The 22,293-nt window shown below is 39.3% G+C and overlaps 1 protein-coding gene and 1 long non-coding RNA gene across 3 annotated transcripts in view; one reads left to right on the forward strand and one right to left on the reverse strand.

Annotated features, from left to right (window-relative positions):
• Nucleotides 1-933: 933 nt before the first annotated feature.
• On the reverse strand, nt 934-15,136 carry BET1 (Bet1 golgi vesicular membrane trafficking protein). Its single transcript, XM_006053949.4, has 4 exons — nt 14,972-15,136; nt 10,068-10,192; nt 3,524-3,580; nt 934-2,125 (listed from the first exon to the last, which is right to left on the reverse strand). Exons 1-4 carry the CDS (start codon nt 14,988-14,990, stop codon nt 1,970-1,972), a joined length of 357 nt encoding a protein of 118 aa, XP_006054011.1. The 5' UTR covers nt 14,991-15,136; the 3' UTR covers nt 934-1,969.
• A 130-nt stretch (nt 15,137-15,266) lies between these two features.
• Nucleotides 15,267-22,293, forward strand: part of LOC123334642 — a 29,117-nt gene continuing 22,090 nt past the window's right edge. For both annotated transcript variants that reach the window (XR_006552626.2, XR_006552625.2), the window contains exons 1-2: nt 15,267-15,488; nt 21,229-21,399. This is a non-coding gene — a long non-coding RNA (uncharacterized LOC123334642). The remainder of the gene's footprint in view (nt 15,489-21,228; nt 21,400-22,293) is intronic.

Below are 22,293 nucleotides of genomic sequence, written 5' to 3' on the forward strand. Positions count from 1 at the left end.
GTGCAGGTGCTATAGTTTTCTGCTCCAGAATTCTGATGTTTAAAATGTTGCCTACTCAAGATTTAACAACTCTTCTCTGCTTAAGTAGTATACAATTTAAAGTCTATCAGTATTATGTATAATTCTCTCTTTCCTCATTGTGGAAACCTATGCCTGGTATAGGGGATTCCCTGGTGGCTCTGACCGTAGAGTCTGCCTGTAATGCAGGAGACCTGGTTTGATCCCTGGGTCAGGGAAGAGTCCCTGGAGAAGAAAATGGCAAGCCACTCCAGTATTCTTGCCTGGAAAATCCCATGGACGGAGGAGCCTGGTGGGCTACAGTCCATTGGGTTGCAAAAAGTCAGACATGACTGAGTGACTTCACTTTCATGCCTGGTATCCATAGGGGATGGGGCAGGTAAATTAAAGTTTCTACCATTTGGACCAACTCCTAGTGAAATAACTAGATATTTTTCAGAAAAAATCTAGAGACTTGAGATTTTTCTGAAGCTTCTTTTATCATTTAAAGCACAGGGTTTACAGTGTATCACCCACCAAACACCTACAAGTCTCACGTTTAAATAAAAATAATAACATGAATATTTTGCTTATTCAGTTATTACAATCAACCTCCCAGACACCAAGAGCAATAAAGTCCTTTTCAGATTTAGCAATGAGTTTGTAAAGGATTATAAAAATATTAGAACTTTCCCATATTTGATGTTTTCCCAAAATTTTATTTCTGGAAGTACTTTTTCTTAGGGGTCCCCAAGCAGAAGGAAGAAAGAATTAAATAGATTTTTGAAATTGTTGTCATGATTTATCTCGTTTGTTTGAACCAAGTAGTGAAATAATACATTAAGCTTTCCTGAGTTTATTGTGAGTTTTCAGAACCACTTCTTGGTTTGTGGGGGAAAAAAAAGACTTGAACAAAGAAGCAACAAAGTCAATTAATATATTTTATTAAAAATTTTATTTTTGAAGCCCATCAATGAGCAAATTCCAAAACAGTAGCAATACAGACAATTTCACAACATTTTGACATCTACTTAGCAGTCCATTTTTGCAAATGTTTCCTATAAACAAATACACTGGATTAAAACAACTGTGCCCTTAACCCCAAGTTCAATGTCTGAGTATTTATTTTGAGCACATAATAAAGCAGAGGCAATTACTTTTCCTGAACATTTTATTTCCATTCAGAGCTCAGCAATTACTTTAGCTTCACATTATTCTGTCATAAATGATAACCAAATGGCCTATGTAAGTGGCTAAAATCATAAAACTATTATAAGCCAAGTCAATGTTATATATACATAAAGTTAATACAAAATGTCAACTGTACTGGCACACACTTGTTTTGGGTCCTACTAGAAATATGCCAAAATGACAAGTTTTAGTCAAGACTGAGGTCCTTGCGTACAGAGGGGGAAGAAGAGTCATATCATCAAAAATTATTAGGAAAACTGAAGGTTAAAAAAAAAAAATCAGCCTACAATTTAAGCAAAATAAAGGAGGAAAGAAGAGTACAACATTGGGGCGATGACAATTCAGGAAAACACATTCCCCGTCCATCCCAGACTTGCTCCCACCTCAAGAGCACAGCACCAGGCTCTTTAGGCACTGCTACTCTCCCAGTAAGTTTCTTTATGTGCAACAGAAACCTACATTTATGGTCACAACAGAATTTTATAACTGCTCTTTCATCTCACAGCAAAAAACAGGAAAAAATTGTTAGGGCCAGAGTGAACCTCAGAACATCTCAGTACCCCTGAAAATAGGGGCAAAAAGTGAATCATTAAGAAACAGTATCCAAAGAGCACTGTATTATCTGGTGTGATTTATAAAACAAGATTCAGTACTCTTTGATGGGAAGAGCCATAGAAGCTGAAATTTAGGAATGTTTTGATGCTGATTTTTTTTTTTTTTTACTGATGTGGTACTCCAAGCTGTTAAGTTGGAACAAATTCCAAACTCACACTGACTCGCATCACCTCAGTTTAATAATCCAGTAAATGACAAAAAAGACAAACAATGAGAACAGCATCATATAGCACAGCAACTTCGTTTGGCTTCCTCTGGATAAAAGCTTCAGTTTTCCCATAGTTTTACCTAGAAATCCAGTTGTAGAATCAAACTGTGAATCCTGTGAGGAAAAAAGGAAAACATAATGGTTGGATTCTAACATTCTACATATGCATATTTGAGTAATTTAATATACAGTTATTAGAATACACTTTTAATGACATATTCTGGAGCCTGTGTATAACTTGGATAATCAACCTGATTACTCCATGCAAAATAATTTTCTCAATAAATAAGCTCTTTCATTATCCAATAAACATTTTTTCAGCTCCAGAGTAATTCAAAATCCCAAGTATTTAGGTCTTATTCCAATTATGTGGATTAAAAAACATTAACAATAGAAGAGGTTCATCTACCATCACACAGGTTTCCCCCTCATTTTGTTGGAGGTATCACTCTCCAAGGTTAAATTCCCAGTACAGCAATTTATCCACTGAATATGGTTAGCAGTTAAATCTACCTTTACTTTTAAGACCCTTTTGTTTAGGAGGCTGACTTCGAAGGTCAGCAGAATCTATTAAAAGTTAAGAGCCTATCATGCAGCGGTAGTAAACTGTGGTAAAGACTTCAAATATGGATGGGGAAAAACTGCCACATTAAAACACAGCTAGAAAAGTCCTGAAGGTGAGAGAACTACGTATGATTTGGAAAGACTGCACTTTTTTAGAAATCTCAATAACCTGGGATGTAAGGTCCTGACATAACGATAGCCTTTGTACAGTTCAGGTTCTGGGCAGCTTAAGCACTTTACATTAATAGTTCTTCACTAGGGCTATGCAACAAAATCATCTGGGATTTAAAATATTATCAAAATACATATACCGAGCGACGCCCCCCTCCCTAAAATTCTGAATCAGTATATTTCAAGTGAGAACCAGGCATGGATATTTTCAAAGTTCCTCAAGTGATTCTAATGTACAACCTTCACTAGAAAATTTTCAGTGCAATATTCATTTTTAAATAGTACAATTTTAAAAGCATTTGAAGAAACTAGGGACGGTCCAGAGGAGTTTGACGTCCAAAATGAACAGTAAGGAATAAAAAGAGCCTCTAGCAAGAAAAGGCATACCTTACTGAGCTTGTTTAGAGAGAAAAGGCTTGGGGATGTTACTATAGTCAATCTTATTGACTCGTTCACAGTGATCCTTAGGAGATCAAGCAGAAGACAGGTTTACATTAAGTGAAAGACATTTGGTTGACTGGATATAAAGCATTTACTTGGCAGTCTATATCCTCTGAGATCTTAAAGACGGCTTGAAATAGTCATTGTCCCGAGTCTCTAACAGTGTTCTAAATACAAGACAAAATATACACTCACTCCTACCTCCTCCTCCTACTCATGTGGGTTAGGCGAGATGAAAAATGTAAAAATAGGGCAGAAACAACTCTTAGAGTTATTCCAAGCCAAATTTGAGAATATCCAGTCAAGTTTCTTAAAGTTAAAATCATTACCACTTACCATTTCAGCTAATAATTTATTTTGATGTTTAACTTCATGCCCTATTTCAATGGAAAGCTACAAAGAAGAAAGCATAAACATTATTACTTACCTAAATGTTTTTAAGTGTTATAAAGTAAAAACAACAATGCCATTCTAAGCATAAATGTTTTCTCAAATAAAACTGTCTTAAAAATATAAAATATACTTTATTCTTTGGTTATTTTTCCCACTGAAATTAATAAAAACTAACTTAGAAATTAAATGTCCACTTTTAAATGATGGGTGTATCTAAGAAGCCATAACAAAGAAAATTAGAAAATATCTGTAGCAGAATAAAAGTGAAGAGAATTTATCAGAATTTGTTGCATGCAGCTGAAGCTGATCAATGCAATTAAATTCAATATGGAATCTTGAATAAGGGATGAAAACAAATAATGAACACCAGCATAAAATTTTGTGAAATTTGGATAAAAGCTGTAGTTAATAACACTGTATCATATGTTAATTTCCTTTTTTTTTTAAACATAGTATATATGGGGTTTTTAAAGTATCTTTGATATTAAGTTCTCAGTTTGATATTAACTTCACATTTAAATGCTTTGCTGTCTGCAATCACCCTGTTTTTTCGATCTTTTAACTTTGTTGAGGCTTTCAATGGCCAAGTCAAAGATTGCTCTTGGGAAATGTCACATTGCACTTGAAAATATGTGGGTTATTTTCAAATATCTTTTGATACTGATCTCTAACATAATTCCACAGTGGTAAGAGAACAGACACTGTATGATTTCAATACCTTTAGGCCATCAAGTTTTTGCACTTGGTCTTATCCTCTGGATATGCTTCAGTGTCTCCTAGTTTATAGTCTATGGGAACTTAATAGAATTTGTATCCTGATATGTGAAAACTGTATAAATCTTAATTATACTGAATTGGCTCACAGTGTTTTCAAGTCTACTATATCGTTCTACTTTTCTGTCTATTCATTCTATTCATTTTTGAGAGTTTGATAGTGAAAATTCAACTAAAAATCTTAATCTACATAATTAATTGTAATATATAGTGGAAATATTATTCATTCTGTATTTTCCAAGTCTCCTATAAAGTTACCTTAGTTTCATAATTAAAAAGAAAACCAATTTAGAATCTCTATTCCTTCTCAACTATAGACATTGTCTCTCTGTTCTTCATTTTGATTTAAACTTAATATTCAATTCCATCTTTTAATTTAGGTACATGTTTCTTTCCTGTCCTCTTATCCTTGAATTCTTTTTTCTCTCTTTATATCATTCACGCAATAGCATTTGTTTGTATATTTCTTCATTTACATTTTAAAAATGTTATCTAAGTTCCCATATTAAGTTCAGATGTAAGTAATATTTTCCTAATGAATGTGACATTACTTTGACTATAAGCCTAAATTCATTATTTCTTTAGATTGTAAAGGTGTTGTTTCCTTAAAATTTGATAACAAATTGGAAAAAATTTACAAGTTAGTGTTACCCACAGCATGAAGCTCTGCAGAGAAGAGGCCGAGTCCGAATGAAGTATAAGTGACTACAGCTGCTATTCAAATCAAAACCTAATACTTCATATGATAAATTCATCCAAGACTTCACTTCTAAAATAGCTGAATACACACACTACTACTAAATCTTGGAAACTACTAAAAATCATGGTAAACCACTGCAAATATTGTCCTCAACTTATTTTGTAAGTATCTGGGGTAATATCAACACAAAATCATTCTAGGATTCTATAGATCGGAATATAAGCTTTTCCACAAATTTTAACAATTCAGAAATAATAAAGCAACTGTGAAACTAGCCAGCCCAAATCGCCTATTTTTACAACTGTCATTCATGCCAGGGAAAGAAAAATGCATGAGAAAAAGGCTTTCTTCTAACAAGGAGCCTAAAATATCAATATTGGAATTAAAAAAAAAATCATTTAATTCTTAATTTCCTCCAAAATGTTGTATTTTCTAAGTTATTAACATTATACAATATTGCTTAGTTCATAGATCAACTCCTTGTGATTTAATTAGACCTTGAAAACAATACTCATTTCAGGAGATAACAGTCTCTAGGCTGAAATACAATTCAATTTTCCAAAGACTAATGAACTATCAATTAAGTTTTGGCAACATAAGCTTCCAATGAATGCTCTATAAGTGTACCACACATGTTTATTTTAAGGCATAATCAAAACTATCTTTTTGTAATTCCTTTATTTAATACATATTAACTCAATACACTAGAAGGAAATATGTTAGGTGCTATGCAGAATGTAAAACTACAATAGAAAACGCTGTATTCTGATAAATTTCTTTTACATACAAATAATTCCAATGCAGATCATTATGCAACAAGTGCTACAGAAATGGTACAAATGATCTTACGTTCACAAGGAAAAGGTTAGGTTTATGTGGTGAGCAAGTGAAGCCTGGAGGAGAGAAGATGAAGAGATGGAGCCTTTCAGATGGGCAAGACTTCAGCCAGGGTCAGGAGGGAGAGGGTGCCCTAGGCAAGGGGACTGCATGACCCAAGATGCAGGAGTGGGAGGGCGACAGTGCGCACAGGGTACGAGGGACGTGCAAATCCATCTGGCGGCAGCACACACACATTCTGAGCGCAGGAGGTGAGGTCTAAAGCTGGGGACAATCTGCAGAACCTGTCTCATCAAGCTACAGAGTGGGAACTTCATTTCTTACATCATGGGAGGCCACTGAAGACTTCTGGGAGTGTAGAATGCAATTTAAAAAATACTCTGAAAACCAAAAAGATGACTGTGATGACTACTGGGTGTAGCTCAGACCAAAAAATACGAAAAATGGGAAACAGATAGGTTAAAAGGCTTTCGCAATAGTCCACTGAAGAAAACCCGGGCATAGTATTAGAAACAGGAAGGTCAACATAGGAACAATAGAGAGAAAGAACATAGGACTTGGTGACTGACACGAGGTTCAAAGGCAGAAACAGAAAAGACTGAGATTTGTAGCTTTGAAACTAGAAGAAGAAAAGTCAGAAGATGAGCTGCTGGGGAGTTGAAGGTGGAATGCTCTGAGATATTACTACATTGTAATTGTATTGTAGTATTGTAAAACACTACAAGCAGTATTTAAGATTTAACTACCAAAAAAAGCTGAAGCTTTAAAAAAAAAAAAAAAAAAAAAAAAAAAAAAAAAAAAATATATATATATATATATATACACACACCATAAGTTTTGACATTTTCTAACCTGTACTCAGATTGTGTTTAAATTTTGAGTCACGTTGCTAAAACTTAACTGATATTTCATTAGTTTTTGAAAAGTAAAACTGTATTCAGCCTGGAAACTGTTACATTCTGAAATGAGTATTATTTTCAAGGTCTTTATAAATCAATAGGAATCGATTATTGAACTAAGCAATATCATATAATATTAATAATTTAGAAAATACAACATTTGGATGAAATTAAGAATTAATTGAGTTTTAATACCAATATTGATAATTTAGGCTCCTTATTAAAAGAAAGGTTTTTCCTCATGGAAATTTCTTTCACTGGAATAAATGACAGTTGTATTAAAGAAAGTACAGTACTTGGATGCAATCACAAAAACAACAGAATGATCTCTGTTTGCTTAGAAGGCAAACCATTCAATATCATAGCAATCAAAGTCTATGCCCCGACCAGTAACGCTGAAGAAACTGAAGTAGCTGAAGCAGAACAGTTCTATGAAGACCTACAAGGCCTTTTAGAACTAACAACCAAAAAAGATGTCCTTTTCATTATAGGGGACTGGAATGCAAAAGTAGGAAGTCAAGAAACACCTGGAGTAACAGGCAAATTTGGCCTTGGAGTATAGAATAAGGCAGGGCAAAGGCTAATGGAGTTATGCCAAGAGAACGCACTGGATACAGCAAACACCCTCTTCCAACAACACAAGAGAAGACTCTACATATGGACATCACCAGATGGTCAACACCAAAATCAGACTGATTTTATTCTTTGCAGCAAGAGATGCTCTATACAGTCAGCAAAAACAAGACCGGGAGCTGACTGTGGCTCAGATCATGAACTCCTTATTGCCAAATTCAGACTGAAATTGAAGAAAGTATGGAAAACCACTAGACCATTCAGGTATAACCTAAATCAAATCCCTTATGATTATACAGTGGAAGTGAGAAAAAGATTTAAGGGACTAGATCTGATAGAGTGCCTGAAGAACTACAGACAGAGGTTCGTGACATTGTATAGGAGAAGGGAATTAAGACCATCCCAAAGAAAAAGAAATGCAAAAAAGCAAAATGGCTGTCTGAGGAGGCCTTACAAATAGCTGTGAAAAGAAGGGAAGCGAAAAGCAAAGAAGACAAGGAAAGATATACCCATTTGAATCCAGAGTTCCAAAGAATAGCAAGGAGAGATAAGAAAGCCTTCCTCAGTGATCAGTGCAAAGAAATAGAGGAAAACTTTAGACTGAGAAAGACTAGAGATCTCTTCAAAAAAATTAGAGATACCAAGGGAACTTTTCATGTAAAGATGGGCTCAATAAAGGACAGAAATGGTATGGACCTAACAGAAGCAGAAGATATTAAGAAGAGGTGGCAAGAATACACAGAAGAACTGTTCAGAAAAGATCTTTATGACCCAGATAATCATGATGGTGTGATCACTCACCTAGAGCCAGACATCCTGGGATGTGAAATCAAGTGGGCCTTAGGAAGCATCACTACGAACAAAGCTAGTGGAGGTGATGGAACTCAAGTTAAGCTATTTCACATCCTAAAAGATGATGCTGTGAAGTGCTGCACTCAATAAGCCAGTAAATTTGGAAAACTCAGCAGTGGCCACAGGACTGGAAAAGGTTCATTCTCATTCCAATCGCAAAAAAAGGCAATGCCAAAGAATGCTCAAACTACCACACAATTGCACTCATCTCACACGCTAGCAAAGTAATGTTCAAAATTCTCCAAACCAGGCTTCAGCAATATGTGGACCCTGAACTTCCAGATGTTCAAGTAGCATTTGGAAAAGGCAGAGGAACCAGGGATCAAATGGCCAACATCTGTTGGATAATTGAAAAAGCAAGAGAGTTCCAGAAAAACATCTATTTCTGCTTTATTGACTATGCCAAAGTCTTTGACTGTGTGGATCACAATAAACTGTGGAAAATTTTGAAAGAGATGAGAATACCAGACCGCCTAATCTGCCTCCTGTGAAATCTGTATACAGATCAAGAAGCAAGTTAGAACTGGACATGAACAACAGACTGGTTCTAAATAGGAAAAAGGAGTATGTCAAGGCTGTATATTGTCACCCTGCTTATTTAACTTATATGCAGAGTACATCATGAGAAGCGCTGGGTTGGAAGAAGCACAAGCTGGAATCAAGACTGCTGGGAGAAATATCAGTAACCTCAGATATGCAGATGACACCACCCTTATGGCAGAAAGTGAAGAGGAACTAGACAGCCTCTTGATGAAAGTGACAGAGGAGAGCGAAAAAGTTGGCTTAAAGCTCAACAGTCAGAAAACTAAGATCATGGCATCCAGTCCCATCACTTCATGGCAAATATATGGGGACACAATGGCAACAGTGGCTGACTTTAATTTCTGGGCTCCAAAATCACTGCAGATGGTGACTGCAGCCATGAAATTAAAGGACACTTACTCCCTGGAAGGAAAGTTATGACCAACCTCGACAGCATATTAAAAAGCAGAGATATCACTTTGTCAACAAAGGTCCGTCTAGTCAAGTCTATGGTTTTTCCAGTGGTCATGTATGGATGTGAGAGTTGGACTGTAAAGAAAGCTGAGCACCGAAGAATTGATGCTTTTGAACTGTGGTGTTGGAGAAGACTCTTGAGAGTCCCTTGGAGACTCTCAAGGAGATCCAACCAGTCCATCCTAAAGGAGATCAGTCCTGGCTGTTCATCAGAAGGACTGATGTTGAAGCTGAAAATCCAATACTTTTGCCACCTGATGCAAAGAGCCGACTCATTTGCAAAGACCCTGATGCTGGGAAAGATTAAGGGCGGGAGCAGAAGGGGATGACAGAGGATAAGATGGCTGGATGGCATCACCGACTCAATGGACATGAGTTTGGGTAAACCCCACGAGTTGGTGATGGACAGGGAGGCCTGGCGTGCTGCAGTCCATGGCGTCACAAAGAGTCGGACACGACTGAGTGACTGAACTGAACTGAATTTAGGTGATTTGGGCTATCTAGGTGCTTTATTATCCCTGAATTGTTAAATCTAGGGGGAAAGCTCATATCACTGAACTATACATTTTGTGGAATAAATCCCCTATGCCAGTAAAAATAAACATTTTTAAACTGTTTTATTTTGTACTGGAGTACAGTCAATTAACAATATTGTGATAGTTGCAGGTGAACTGCCAAGGGACTCAATGGATACACATGTATCCGTTCTCCTCCATACAACCCTCTCATCCAGGCTGCCACACACATTGAGCAGAGTTCCCTGTACTATACAGTAAGTCCTTTTTGGTTATCCATTTTAAATATAGCAGCGTGTACATGTAATGTACAAACTAAAAAGTACATGTTATATACTTACAGATTTTATCGCAGTTACTTTGTTTCTCAGACTTTCCGTGAGTCTCTCGTTCTCCTCTTCACAGGCACTATACCCACTATTAGGATAGCCATAGTTCCCATAGTTGCCAGGGGGTACTCCTTCACCTGCAAGGATCAGTCCCAAGCAGAGTTGTAGCAAAAACAAGTCCCTTCTGAAACCCTGACTAGAAAGAACTGAAAAAGACCCCTGGAGGCCGCTGGCAGACAGACCAGGTATGTCTGTAATACTCACACTCCAAATGAACTTTAAAAATTAATAACCAAATAGAGTTCAGAACAACTCTAATAACCTCTCTTAAGCAAAGGATACTGAATTCAGCTCAATACGCCATTTGTTGACTGCTTACTGATTGCCCACAAGACTGTGAAATACACACTGATATATAAGGGTATTCTGGACGTATTTCCTGTTCTCTAGAACTATACCATTAAACACACACACACACACACACACACCCCTAAAATTAGTAACATCAACTACCTATGGAAGAAGCTTGGCTGTGCAGGGAAAGGCAGAGACAGGATAATACAACGGGACGGAGTTAATGGCAGAGGGAGGGTCCTTTATGGGCAGCTCTTATAAACAGAAGAGAGCGAAAATAACTTACGGAGAATATTAACTCAGATTTAAGAGGAAGACTCATTCATTCTTCAACAAATACTTGATAAACTATCATGCATCAGATCCCTTTTTTTTTTTAGGTGCTATCAATACTTTTCAGAGCTCTTCTTCTAGGGAAGAGCATTGGGATACAGGACAACAGTCCCAGGCACTGCCCAATATAACTTGATATTCATCAGGCACTCCAACTGGTGGAGTGAGCCTTGAACGATGAATACATGTACTAACACGTTGGAGGACTGAGAAAGGAAAGCATAGCTGAGGGTATTATCTAACTGCATTTAAAAGAAAAAAAAAAAAAAACTGTTGACAATTTTCTCAATGAAATAAGAGAAAAGCCTGTCTTTGAAGAATGGTGATCTTTTGGGGGAAAAAAACTGTAGAGAATAATGGAGGAAAATAACTGGGGTTGTACAGGATTACTACAGGGGTAAAGCAATTGTGGCTGAGGCAATTATACTGTAGTGTGATTTTTCACCTGGATGTGTGACTTTTCTGCAGAAAAACTGATCAACCTATATCAGCCCATGAGAACCTGGAGGGTTGGACTGAAACAAGAGTTGGAGTGCAGTGTTGGGGCTGCTGAAGAACAGAGCCCCAAGACGTTGAGATTCCTTGTCAAAAGAGTAGGTGATATATATGGATTCTGGGGACTAGACTGGACAAGGATTGTACTGGCAATGGAAGCCCGGCTCTATGGAGGAAAGGGATAATAGAGACTAGAGGCCTCCGTCTACTCAGAGTGAATGAAGTGGCGCTGACAGTAAGATGGAAGGGCAGAAAGTAGCAGGCAACACTGGTGACTGATGGAAGTGTCGGAAAGTGAACAGAAAGCTCTTTCCAGGCATAGTAAAACTCTCACTTTCTCTAAAAAGCAAAACCCTCTTTTGAATTCTTACAGTTCTGACTATACATAACACTAATATCATGCTCTGGACTGCACTCCAAGGGCAGAAACTAAATTTGTTCTGCTCATGGCTATAGATCCCTCCCAAACATATATACACAGTAAGGCATAGCCAGTAAATACTTGTAAATGAACTAATTAATGAACAGAATCTGAATTCAGTTATTCAGCTTTGAATGTGTCTTCCTTTGTCAACAGTGGGGTCATAAGCTTCTTTGAGGACAAAAGCGGCATCTCAGCCTGTTTCTGTATCCCTGTATCTAACAAGTACTTCAAGCAGGAGACACACAATCTCTACCACCACAAAACCCACAACAAAATGTTAAACAAGTATATTACTGAGGAGAAAGAGTTGCCTTCCTCAAATTTCCAATTGCTGATCCATCATCTACAAAGTTCTCTAAGTGTGCCATTGTACAACGTAAAGACAAGTGACGACACATAATATTTCCCTCTACTCAACAATTAAAAGAATCATTTAAAAAATGCATTCTCATCCTATTCACCAATGATATGCTATACAAAGTCTACTTCAATAAAGACCAAAATCCTTAAAGGAAATAAAAATCTCTTCATATTTTACATGATTAATATGCTACATAAATAATGTTCACCCAGTAAGTCATTACTGACTGGTTGAATTAACCACTTGACAACTTCCCCAAGGAATTCAGTTTTAAATTAGTGGCTATTGGTTTCCATTTCCTTCATTATTATTTTTGCATATCTTATTTTTATTTTTAGAGTTCTTCTGCACTGTTCCACTATTAAAAGTGAAATTCCCATTTTATTTATTGTCCAGAAAGCTTTCAAAGCACCTTCTCCTATTAAAGAGTTAATCTTACCCCACACTATCATCCATTCCCAGTATTTAAAAAAAAAAAAAATCAAAAGTTAGGAGTTGTTATTCCAAGTTTAGCCACTTGTTTTGTGTGACTTACTGGCATGAAAATTTGTAGGAAAGCTAATGGGTGTCAAAGATAATCCTCACACTGTGTCCATAAACAAATGCTTCTTCTGCATAGTTTGTATCATAAATGAACCGAGTCACTTAGACAGTCATGTGAACTGTGGGCCTGCAGAGGGAAATGGCAACCCAGTCCAGTATCCTTGCCTGGAAAATTCCCTGGACAGAGGAGTCTGGCAGGCTATATGACTTGGGGTCACAAAGAGTAGGCCCGACTGAGGCACCAAGCATGCAGATGAAGTGCGGGGGGGCTTCTCTACATGAATATTTATCAGATTAATGACCCCAATACACATTGATACTTAGAAAAAAAGCTCTTGTCACATTATGTCACATCTCTCCAATGTAATTTACAACAACAGACACCTAAGGAATCATCTTTCCTCCTCTCAACTACAGGGGAGTTTAAAAACAAACTAAAAAAAACCAAAACACTCTATCCTTGAGATTCTAACTTAGTTGGTCTGGGCTGGGGTCCAGGTATTCAAGCCTTAAAAGCTCTCTAGGTGATTCTAGTGTACAGTCAGGGCTCAGAACCACCATCTCTCAAGTTCCTCTCTCTGCACTTTCACAGCATACTGCTGCACAAAACTTTCAAAAAGGCCCAAAGACCTACTGATGAGATCCAAATTCTTTGACCTGGTACTCAAAGGTCTCCACAATGTGGTTGGTTCTGGTTCTATGTCTCCTACTTCAACCGAATTGGTTTAATCATAATCCCTTAAACACATCAATCATAATTCTAGATTCTAGTCCTACAATTGTTTTGGTACAAGGAGAGGGTCACCCTTCCAACTGGAAACAAACTCTCCTACACTTTGCTATTTAAGCTGCAGTTGAGGCTTCTATGTCCACACAAATTACCAAGCGCTCTCTGTGAAATCCCTGGGACATTCACGGCCTATAGAACGTATTTGGTATTTTGTTGTATGGCTACCACCTTGTACTATAATTTATCTTTGTACATATTTCTACTCCTCAACTAGATGAGAAGCTTGGGGAGCATGAACAGAGCTACACAGGACTGCCTGTGAGTGCTCAGTCCTGACCGACTCTTTGTGACCCCATGGACTGTAGCCCGCCAGGCTCTTCTGTCCATGGGATTCTCCAGGCAAGAATACTGGAGTGGGTTCTTTCTTCAGGGGATCATCCTGACGCAGGGATCGAACCTGCATCTCGTGTACACCTCCAGCACTGGCAGGTGGGTTCTCTACCACTAAGCCACAGGGAAGCCACAAAGGACTGTATACCTAGAGCTTATGCAAATACACAATAAATGTTTGTTATCATTAATGATAAAAAGGAAACTCATTTAGGCATATCAAACTAAACTTGTTCAAAACGAGTTATTTTTTTCTCTACAACTTACCCAGCCAATTTTCCTTTTATGACCCAAGTATTCACAAAAACTACATTTTTCAAGAGCTTTTTCTCATACTACAATGTACTAATCAATCTACATGCCTAGCGTTACTGGCAACTTTCACTAACTTTAAATACCTGACACTTTTGAAAAACTTTTTTTCCATCGAATTATAAGAATTGAAAAAGGTAACAAACACTATCCTTTTTCAAGTATTTCATATATTTTCTCAGGTATACTGTATATTAATATGGCATGTTTCTTTTCTTTTTTCCCAGTCATCTCTTAATAGTTCCAGAACCAGAAAATGCTGTTTTAATGGATTTGTGCTATAACAGCCCACTGTAAATTCTTGTGCCTAAATTTGTTCTGCTGCTTGGTGAACTACTTCCTAGGCCAAAAGTCAAGAACAAATGCTAAGTCACCAGGTATTACTACATTCTACCGTCTTACCAGTGGAACAAGGGTCAGATAAGAAATGTTCTGGGTAAAATGGCCTTTGACTCCGAAGATCCACATCACGGCCTTTAACAAAAATGACACTTGGGTTTACCTGTGAAACTCACTGTTACCAGGCTAATACGATTATTATCAGTGTGCTTTGCAACACTCTTCAAACTTCACTTCTGAAGAAACTAACATTAGGTCCAGTAGACAGAAGCGAAGACAGACTTCAGCAACTATGGAAACTCACCAATTTCCATAACCGCGCTCAGTCAGTAACACTACAAAAAAAAACTCCTCACTGCGTTGGTACCTGTACATACCTCACCCCTAGTTCTCCACTATTCCATCTAAACCTACCATCCGTAACTTGAGACAGAACCAAACTTAAGGAACCCCCTAGGATCTGGAACAAGCGGTGGTGTTTCCACTTGACACCACTTCCAAAGACTCCTCCATACACCCTGCTCTCTGCCTCAGGTTCCAGAGACAAGGGGCCAGTCCGATTTCCCCCCCGCGCCCCTGCGCCCAGCACTACCAGTTCTAGGGTCCCGGAACTTCGAATCTCAGCCTCTTCTTACCCAGGCCTGCACGCCTCATCCTGCCAGAGGAGCGGGGGAAAAGGCGGGCAGAGGGGTGGGTAGGAAGAGGCCAGGGACCACCTGGACCGCGTCCTCAGGACCAGGGCCCGGCGAAACAGCAACTTCTTCCACCAGTGCGCCACGACATCAGTAGACTCTAAACACCGCGCTGGCTGATGGCGTCACCCAAGGCGCTTACTGGCGCCCTGCGCAGCGGCTTGAACGGCATTCTGGGAAATATAGTTCGCCGCCGAGGCCGAGACTTGGAGTGAACCCGGTGAAGAAGTGGGCGGGGCTTCCGGCAAAGGGGCGTGTGCTGCTTCAGCTGCCACTCAGGACCTGGGACTCAGACTCCGGACCTGGGACGCTGGATCTCCGCTCCTGGACTGGCTCTTTCTCTCAGCTGCCGGACCCCGAATTTAAATCAGTACATCTGTCCTTCCCAGACCATGAGAGGATGGTTAACTTCTCTTTCCTGATTCCGCCTCTCACTGCCTGTCACCACGAGTTAGTTCAGGTAAAGTCAAAGAAAACTTTATCCAAGTTTCTGGTCTCACACATAAGTAATCTAAGAGCCATTGAAGGGACGGAAGAGGGGTAGTCAGTTGGTGCCCGGGTCACCCAGTGGTGTAGAGTAAAACCAAGCCCCTAGTACTAGGATCCTGCTCCATTGAACTAGTCAATCAAATTAGTAACTGGGTCTCCTCAGAGGCAGTGGAGGTTTCATTTCCTTTACTGAGTTGGTTGCATTTCTAGAAAGAATCACAGTCATTAGTTAAGGGACTGAAAGACCGTTAAACATCCCCCTACTTAGATCTTTTAAACTTAGACAAAGGATACCAAAATCCGTCTAGTCAAGGCTATGGTTTTTCCAGTGGTCATATATGGATGTGAGAGTTGGACTGTGAAGAAGGCTGAGCGCCAAAGAATTGATGCTTTTGAACTGTGGTGTTGGAGAAGACTCCTGAGAGTCCCTTGGAGTGCAAGGAGATCCAACCAGTCCATTCTGAAGGAGATCAGCCCTGGGATTTCTTTGGAAGGAATGATGCTAAAGCTGAAACTCCAGTACTTTGGCCACCTCGTGCGAAGAATTCACTCATTGGAAAAGACTCTGATGCTGGGAGGGATTGGGGGCAGGAGGAGAAGGGGACGACAGAGGATGAGATGGCTGGATGGCATCACCGACTCGATGGACATGAGTCTGAGTGAACTCCGGGAGTTGGTGATGGACAGGGAGGCCTGGTGTGCTGTGATTCATGGGGTCGCAAAGAGTCGGACACGACTGAGCGACTGAACTGAACTGAAGGTGCCAATTTAAAGAGTTTATAAGCTTGTTGGTGGAGGCGGAGTAGTACTGGAATGGTGGTTATTCCTAGAATGTCATTGTACCTCAGAGGATTATGGTGAGGATTGAATGAGAAATTAAAAAAAGAATCTGATACACAGTACATGAACAAAGGCATTGGATCCTTGCGGTTTTATCATTGCTGCTGTATGACAGTGAGATAATCTCTGTATTAGAGAGTTCTGAGAAGGAAATCTCTGATCACTTCAGTCAGTTCAGTTCAGTTCAGTTGCTCAGTCATGCCTGACTCTTTGTAATCTCATGAACCACAGGGCGCCAGGCCTCCCTGTCCATCACCAGCTCCCGGAGTCTACCCAAACCCATGTCCACTGAGTCAATGATGCCATCCAACCATCTCATCCTCTGTCGTCCCCTTCTCCTCTTGCCCTTAATCTTTCCCAGCATCAGGGTCTTTGCAAATGAGTCAGCTCTTGCCATCAGGTGGCCAAAGTATTGGAGTTTCAGCTTCAACATCAGTCCTTCCAATGCACACCCAGGACTGATCTTTAGAATAGACTGGTTGGATCTCCTTGCAGTCCAAGGGACTCTCAAGAGTCTTCTCCAACACCACAGTTCAAAAGCATCAATTCTTCAGCACTCAGCTTTCTTCACAGTCCAACCCTCACATCCATACATGACGACTGGGAAAATCATAGCCTTGAATAGACGGACCTTTGTTGACAAAGTAATGTCTCTGCTTTTTAATATGCTGTCCAGGTTAGTCATAATTTTCCTTCCAAGGAGTAAGCGTCTTTTAATTTCATGGCTGCAATCACCATCTGCAGTGATTTTGGAGCCCAAAAATTAAAGTCAGCCACTGTTTCCACTGTGTCCCCATCTATTTGCCATGAAGTGATGGGACCAGATGCCATGATCTTAGTTTTCTAAATGTTGACCTTTAAGCCAACTTTTTCACTGTCCTCTTTCACTTTCATCAAGAGGCTCTTTAGTTCTTCACTTTCAGCTATAAGGGTCATGTCATCTGCATATCTGAGGTTATTGATATTTCTCCTGGCAAGCTTGATTCCAGCTTGTGCTTCTTCCAGCCCAGCGTTTCTCGTGATGTACTCTGCATATAAGTTAAATAAGCAGGGTGACAGTATGCAGCCTTGAGGTACTCCTTTTCCTATTTGGAACCAGTCTGTTGTTCCATGTGTTCCCTTATAGTTTCTCAATAGGAACATTGACTATAGTAGTGGCAGAGTGAGTCTCTGCCCTAAGGTTGTTTTTTTAAAACACACACAAAACCATTTTTTGAAACTTTATTTTATATTGAAATACAGCTAATTAACAATGTTGTGATAGTTGAGGTACACAGCAAAGTGACTCAGCCATACATATACTTGTGTCTGTTCTCCCCCAGGCTCCCTCGCATTCAGCCTGCCACATGTTGAGCAGAATTCCCAGTGATATACAGTAGGTCCTTGTTGGTTATCCATTTTAAATATATGGATTTAAACTGTGTACATGTCAGAAAAGCCAATTTTTAATAAAAGTTATTAACCTGGGAAATAAGCTTAATCCAATAATGTTTTGAGAGGAAAACAGTCTTCATAAAATTATACAACCATTCTCTAAAAACACGAGAATTAAATGAAGATTTTATCAGAAATAGTTATTCCAAATAAACACTGAATTTTCAATAAGAGAAATGATGGCATTTTATCTTACAGTCTGTGACAGTTCCTTCTTTTGTAAGAAGTACATGTGTTCTATAATCAAAACATGTCAGAAAAATCATCTTACTTAGAAAGCTTTCTTATGCTAATGTAACTTTTTAAATCGAGCGTTAAGTTTACCAAAGCAGACTGTTTAAATTACAAAAGTACTTATCCTCTTAAAAACTGCTTCCCCTACATGGTACTGTGCTAGGTTTAGTTGCTCAGTTGTGTCCAACTCTTCGCAACCCCATGGACTATAGCCTGCCAGACTCCTCTCTCCATGGGATTCTCCAGGCAAGAATACTAGAGTGGGTTTCCATGCCCTCCTCCAGGGGATCTGCCCAACACAGGAATCCAACCCGAGTCTCCTTCATTGCAGGCAAATTTTTTACCATCTGAGCCACCAGGGAAGCCCAAGAATACTGGAGTGGGTAACCTATCCATTCTCCAGGATAACTTTTTGACTCAGGAATTGAACCAGGGTTTTCCTGCATTGCAGGCAGATTCTTTACCAACTGAGCTACCAGGGAAGCCCCCTGCCCCTACTTGATAGGGAGATATAATAATAAAATGTAAAAGGGAGAAAAAATAAAATAATGAAAGGTACTAAGAATATAATGTCAGACAGGCAAAGCTGGTTTTTATTGAGCTGGTGACCTAAAAATCCAAATGGTTACTTTCTCCTTTCTGCAAAAGAATTCTGGTTCATGTGCTCTTTCAGGGTTGTCAAGGCCCACACTTATTCAATCATGGACTTAACACACTGTATTCACTTTAAAGTGAGTTTTGCTGAACTTTCATGCATTATGGGTCCTGGCATTTTGTGCTCATGGGGCGCCATGTATGTTACATGTGAATGAGATGGCAAGGAATGATAAACATGTATATTGCACTGGCCCTTGTCTGCGGAGATAAATCTTCCAAGGTAATGGGGACAGAATTGGTAAATGAAAAGGAAGAGAGTGAGGCAATATAGAGGACATACACATCCATACAGGGACTATTTTTGTGTGATGTTAGGAGGTGTTCTAATTTCATTCTTTTACATGTAGCTGTCCAGTTTTCCCATCACCACTTATTGAAGAAGCTGTCTTCTCCATTGTATATTCTTGTGTCTTTTGTCAAAGATAAGGTGCCCAAAGATGCATAGGTTTATATGTGGGCTTCCTACCTTGTTCCATCTGTATTTCTGTTTTTGTTCCAGTACCATACTATCTTGATGACTATAGCTTTGTGGTATAGTCTGAAATCAGGAAGGTTGATTCCTCCAGCTCCATTTTTCTTTCTTAAGGTTGCTTTGGCTATTCAGGGTCTTTTGTGTTTCCATTACAAACACTGATCAAGGTGACATAACTGAGAAGTGAAATTTTCAGGGAAATGAGAAAATAGAGTATGTGATGCCCCAAGCAAAAGGAACGAAGGAATGGAAGGGGTTGTAAGTTCCACCATTTTCCCAAACCACCCGCTGGGTTGGCTTTTGTCTTAAGTGGATAATGAACCGTAGGAGAGTGAATTTCATGTGACTTGGTGGGTATAGGCAGTAGAAAAATTTTTTATCATGGTGGGCATGATATCAGAGAACATGAAGGATAGAGTGTGATTGCAGAGATAAGACTTTTTCTCATGTTTCACTCTGAGATATTTCAATCGTCCAGCAATTCTGATGTATTACTAAGACCTCATTCTGGGAAATGACTCCTTCCTTAATGTCAGTGAATCAGTAGCTTTGATTTATTTTTTCCTGAATATCTGGACCCAAAGCAGAGCTAAATTTCAAATGGCACTTTGCATAGGCTGCCCTTATGATAGTCCAATTTTAGAGACATTCTTAACATTTATAAAACAGTGTTTTAGGTTAAAGATGATAGATTTAATTTCTATTGCTTAGAAAATATCAATGTATGTTTCAAAAGACTCTGCATTATGTCTCAAAGTTAGAAACCAGAGTATCTAACTTACAAATTGCTTTACAAGGTAGTATTTTTTAATGGACAGTAAAGTTAACAGTGAGTAAAGTTGGCATGATGTTATATTTTTTGCAGGGTTTTTTGCTTTTTGTATTTGGGGACAGGTAGGAAAACAGAATTTCAAGGTGGACATTTTGGAATCCAGCTGCACAAAGTACAACCTAATTTCTTTGTGGAAAGACCAGATGCAGCTTATTTTGTCCCTCTGGGGCTATGTGGTGCCTCCTCTCTGTATCTCTCACCTAGTTTACTCTTCTCTTTGAACATTGGATTCCTTTAACTGTTATAGAACAAAAGCCTCTGCATCATGTCTCTTTGATGGTCCAGTTTGATCCCTGTACCACAGTATTCTCAGTCCCAGTTTTCTGGAAGAGAAAATCTGATTGGTCAACCATGGATAAGGGGTCTCTCCCTGGTTGGTCCAAGCAGTTGATGCTGAGTGTTAGGGATTCCAGTATTTTGGGCAGAGCAGATTCTCCAAGTGCAAGCGGGGGTAGGGGGAAAGGTTATTTCTTAATACATTAAAGCATGTGTGTGGTTTGAGGACTTGTGTAACAGCTGTTCATCTCTGTTCTGAGTAATAAACAGGTTTCATGGAATAGCTTAGGGCTAGGTGCTCACTCACATCACTGAGGCCTTTATCGCTATCATAAACTGGCCATGAAAGTTATGGTTCGTTAGTTAGGGTGATGATTTGTGTTCTGAACCCAGACGTGTTTGGCCACATGCTTTCACTCCTGTTTATCTTATGTTGTTGAATTTTCTTTATTGCAATTAGAAGACCATCTTCTCTTGGGAGGCAAGGATAAAGACCTGATCTTGTTTGAAGCAGATCTTTATGGGAGATGTTAAGAATTTTATTTTTTCTCTTGCCAAAGGCCTCCCTCCACTGCCTACTTTAAAACTCTCTATAAATAGGGCCTCAAGGTCAAAAACATAATCTGAACAATAACTATTAGCAAGGAATTATGTGGAAATAACAATTCTTACAGAGAAAATTAGAAAAATTGATTTCGTAGAAACAAGGGAGAGAGAATTTGCCTTCACAGCCCCCAACACCTCAAACTTTATTAAACTGTGAATATGGCACTTCTGAGCCTTTAGCCTGGATGTCTAGTTGTAGGCTACTGTGACTTTTTCTAGCTCAATTAGAAAAGTTTGAGAGATTTTTAAAAGTGTTTCTAAATGATAGTGTTACATAAATATTCATGATTATGCAGTCCTCTGATATCTGGAGCATTTAGAACTTTCTTCCATTAAATAATGACTTTTTTTTTGCTACAGGTGCCATCCATTAGCTAGTGACCAATGACATCCATTATGCATGGCTATGAATATTTATCTAGTGCCTTATGCCTGTACCAGAGAGGATAGGGAAAGAGGAGTTACAAAGAAGCTTTTCTTCCACACCAGATGACCAGCTCAACTGAAGAAACTAAGTGGATCCATCTTCAGGTAAGCCTTCATAAAGGTAAAAGATGCATGCTCAGTTGTGTCCAACCCTTTGAGACCCCATGGACTGAAACCCACAAGGCTCCAGTGTCCATGGAATTTCTCAGGGAAGAATACTGGAGTGGGTTGCTATTTCCTCCTACAGGGGCTCTTTCTGACCCAGGGATCGAACCCAGGTCTCTTGCATTTCCTGCACTGGCAGGCGGGTTCTTTACCCCTGTACCACCTGGGAATCACAGGTGAAGCTTCATCCGTTAATATTCTGCTGGGTGAGGGTTAGCTTAACTGTTGAAAGAAAGCACGTGACAGACTCTAATGCTAGTGGAATAATGGAGTAGTTTGCCAGTCTATTAATACATCTCTTTATCTGGAAGGCCTTAAGACAAGGTCAGTTCAAAATTTTGCTCAGTATCTGTGGGACTTAAGAGTTACTCACAGGCAGCCTTCTGAAGAATTATCTGTTTCCGTTTTGACCAGCACTAGCTTTCACTTATTGGAGAAGGAAATGGCACCCCACTCCAGTGTTCTTGCCTGGAGAATCCCAGGGACGGGGGAGCCTGGTGGGCTGCCATCTATGGGGTCGCACAGAGTCGGACACGACTGAAGTGACCTAGCAGCAGCAGCAGCAGCTTTCGCTTCCTCTCCAAAACCAGCTGGTCTTACGCAGATGACACCACAATCATCACTCAGTGAATGGATGGGAGAGAATTGGGACAGACAGTGAGTAGCCAGCCATGTGTCATTTATCTGCAGACATTACTGACATTCTACTCTATCACTCTAGACCTGGCCCCTTTCTTCACTTCCAGTAACTTATTTCTACCATCGTTTTGAGCATTTCTCTTTGGATATCCCACCATCAACTCAAACTCAATCAGTATCTACCCCAAAGCAGCT

Source organism: Bubalus bubalis, chromosome 8 (genome assembly GCF_019923935.1).
Source record: "Bubalus bubalis isolate 160015118507 breed Murrah chromosome 8, NDDB_SH_1, whole genome shotgun sequence".
NCBI classification, from domain to species: domain Eukaryota; kingdom Metazoa; phylum Chordata; class Mammalia; order Artiodactyla; family Bovidae; genus Bubalus; species Bubalus bubalis.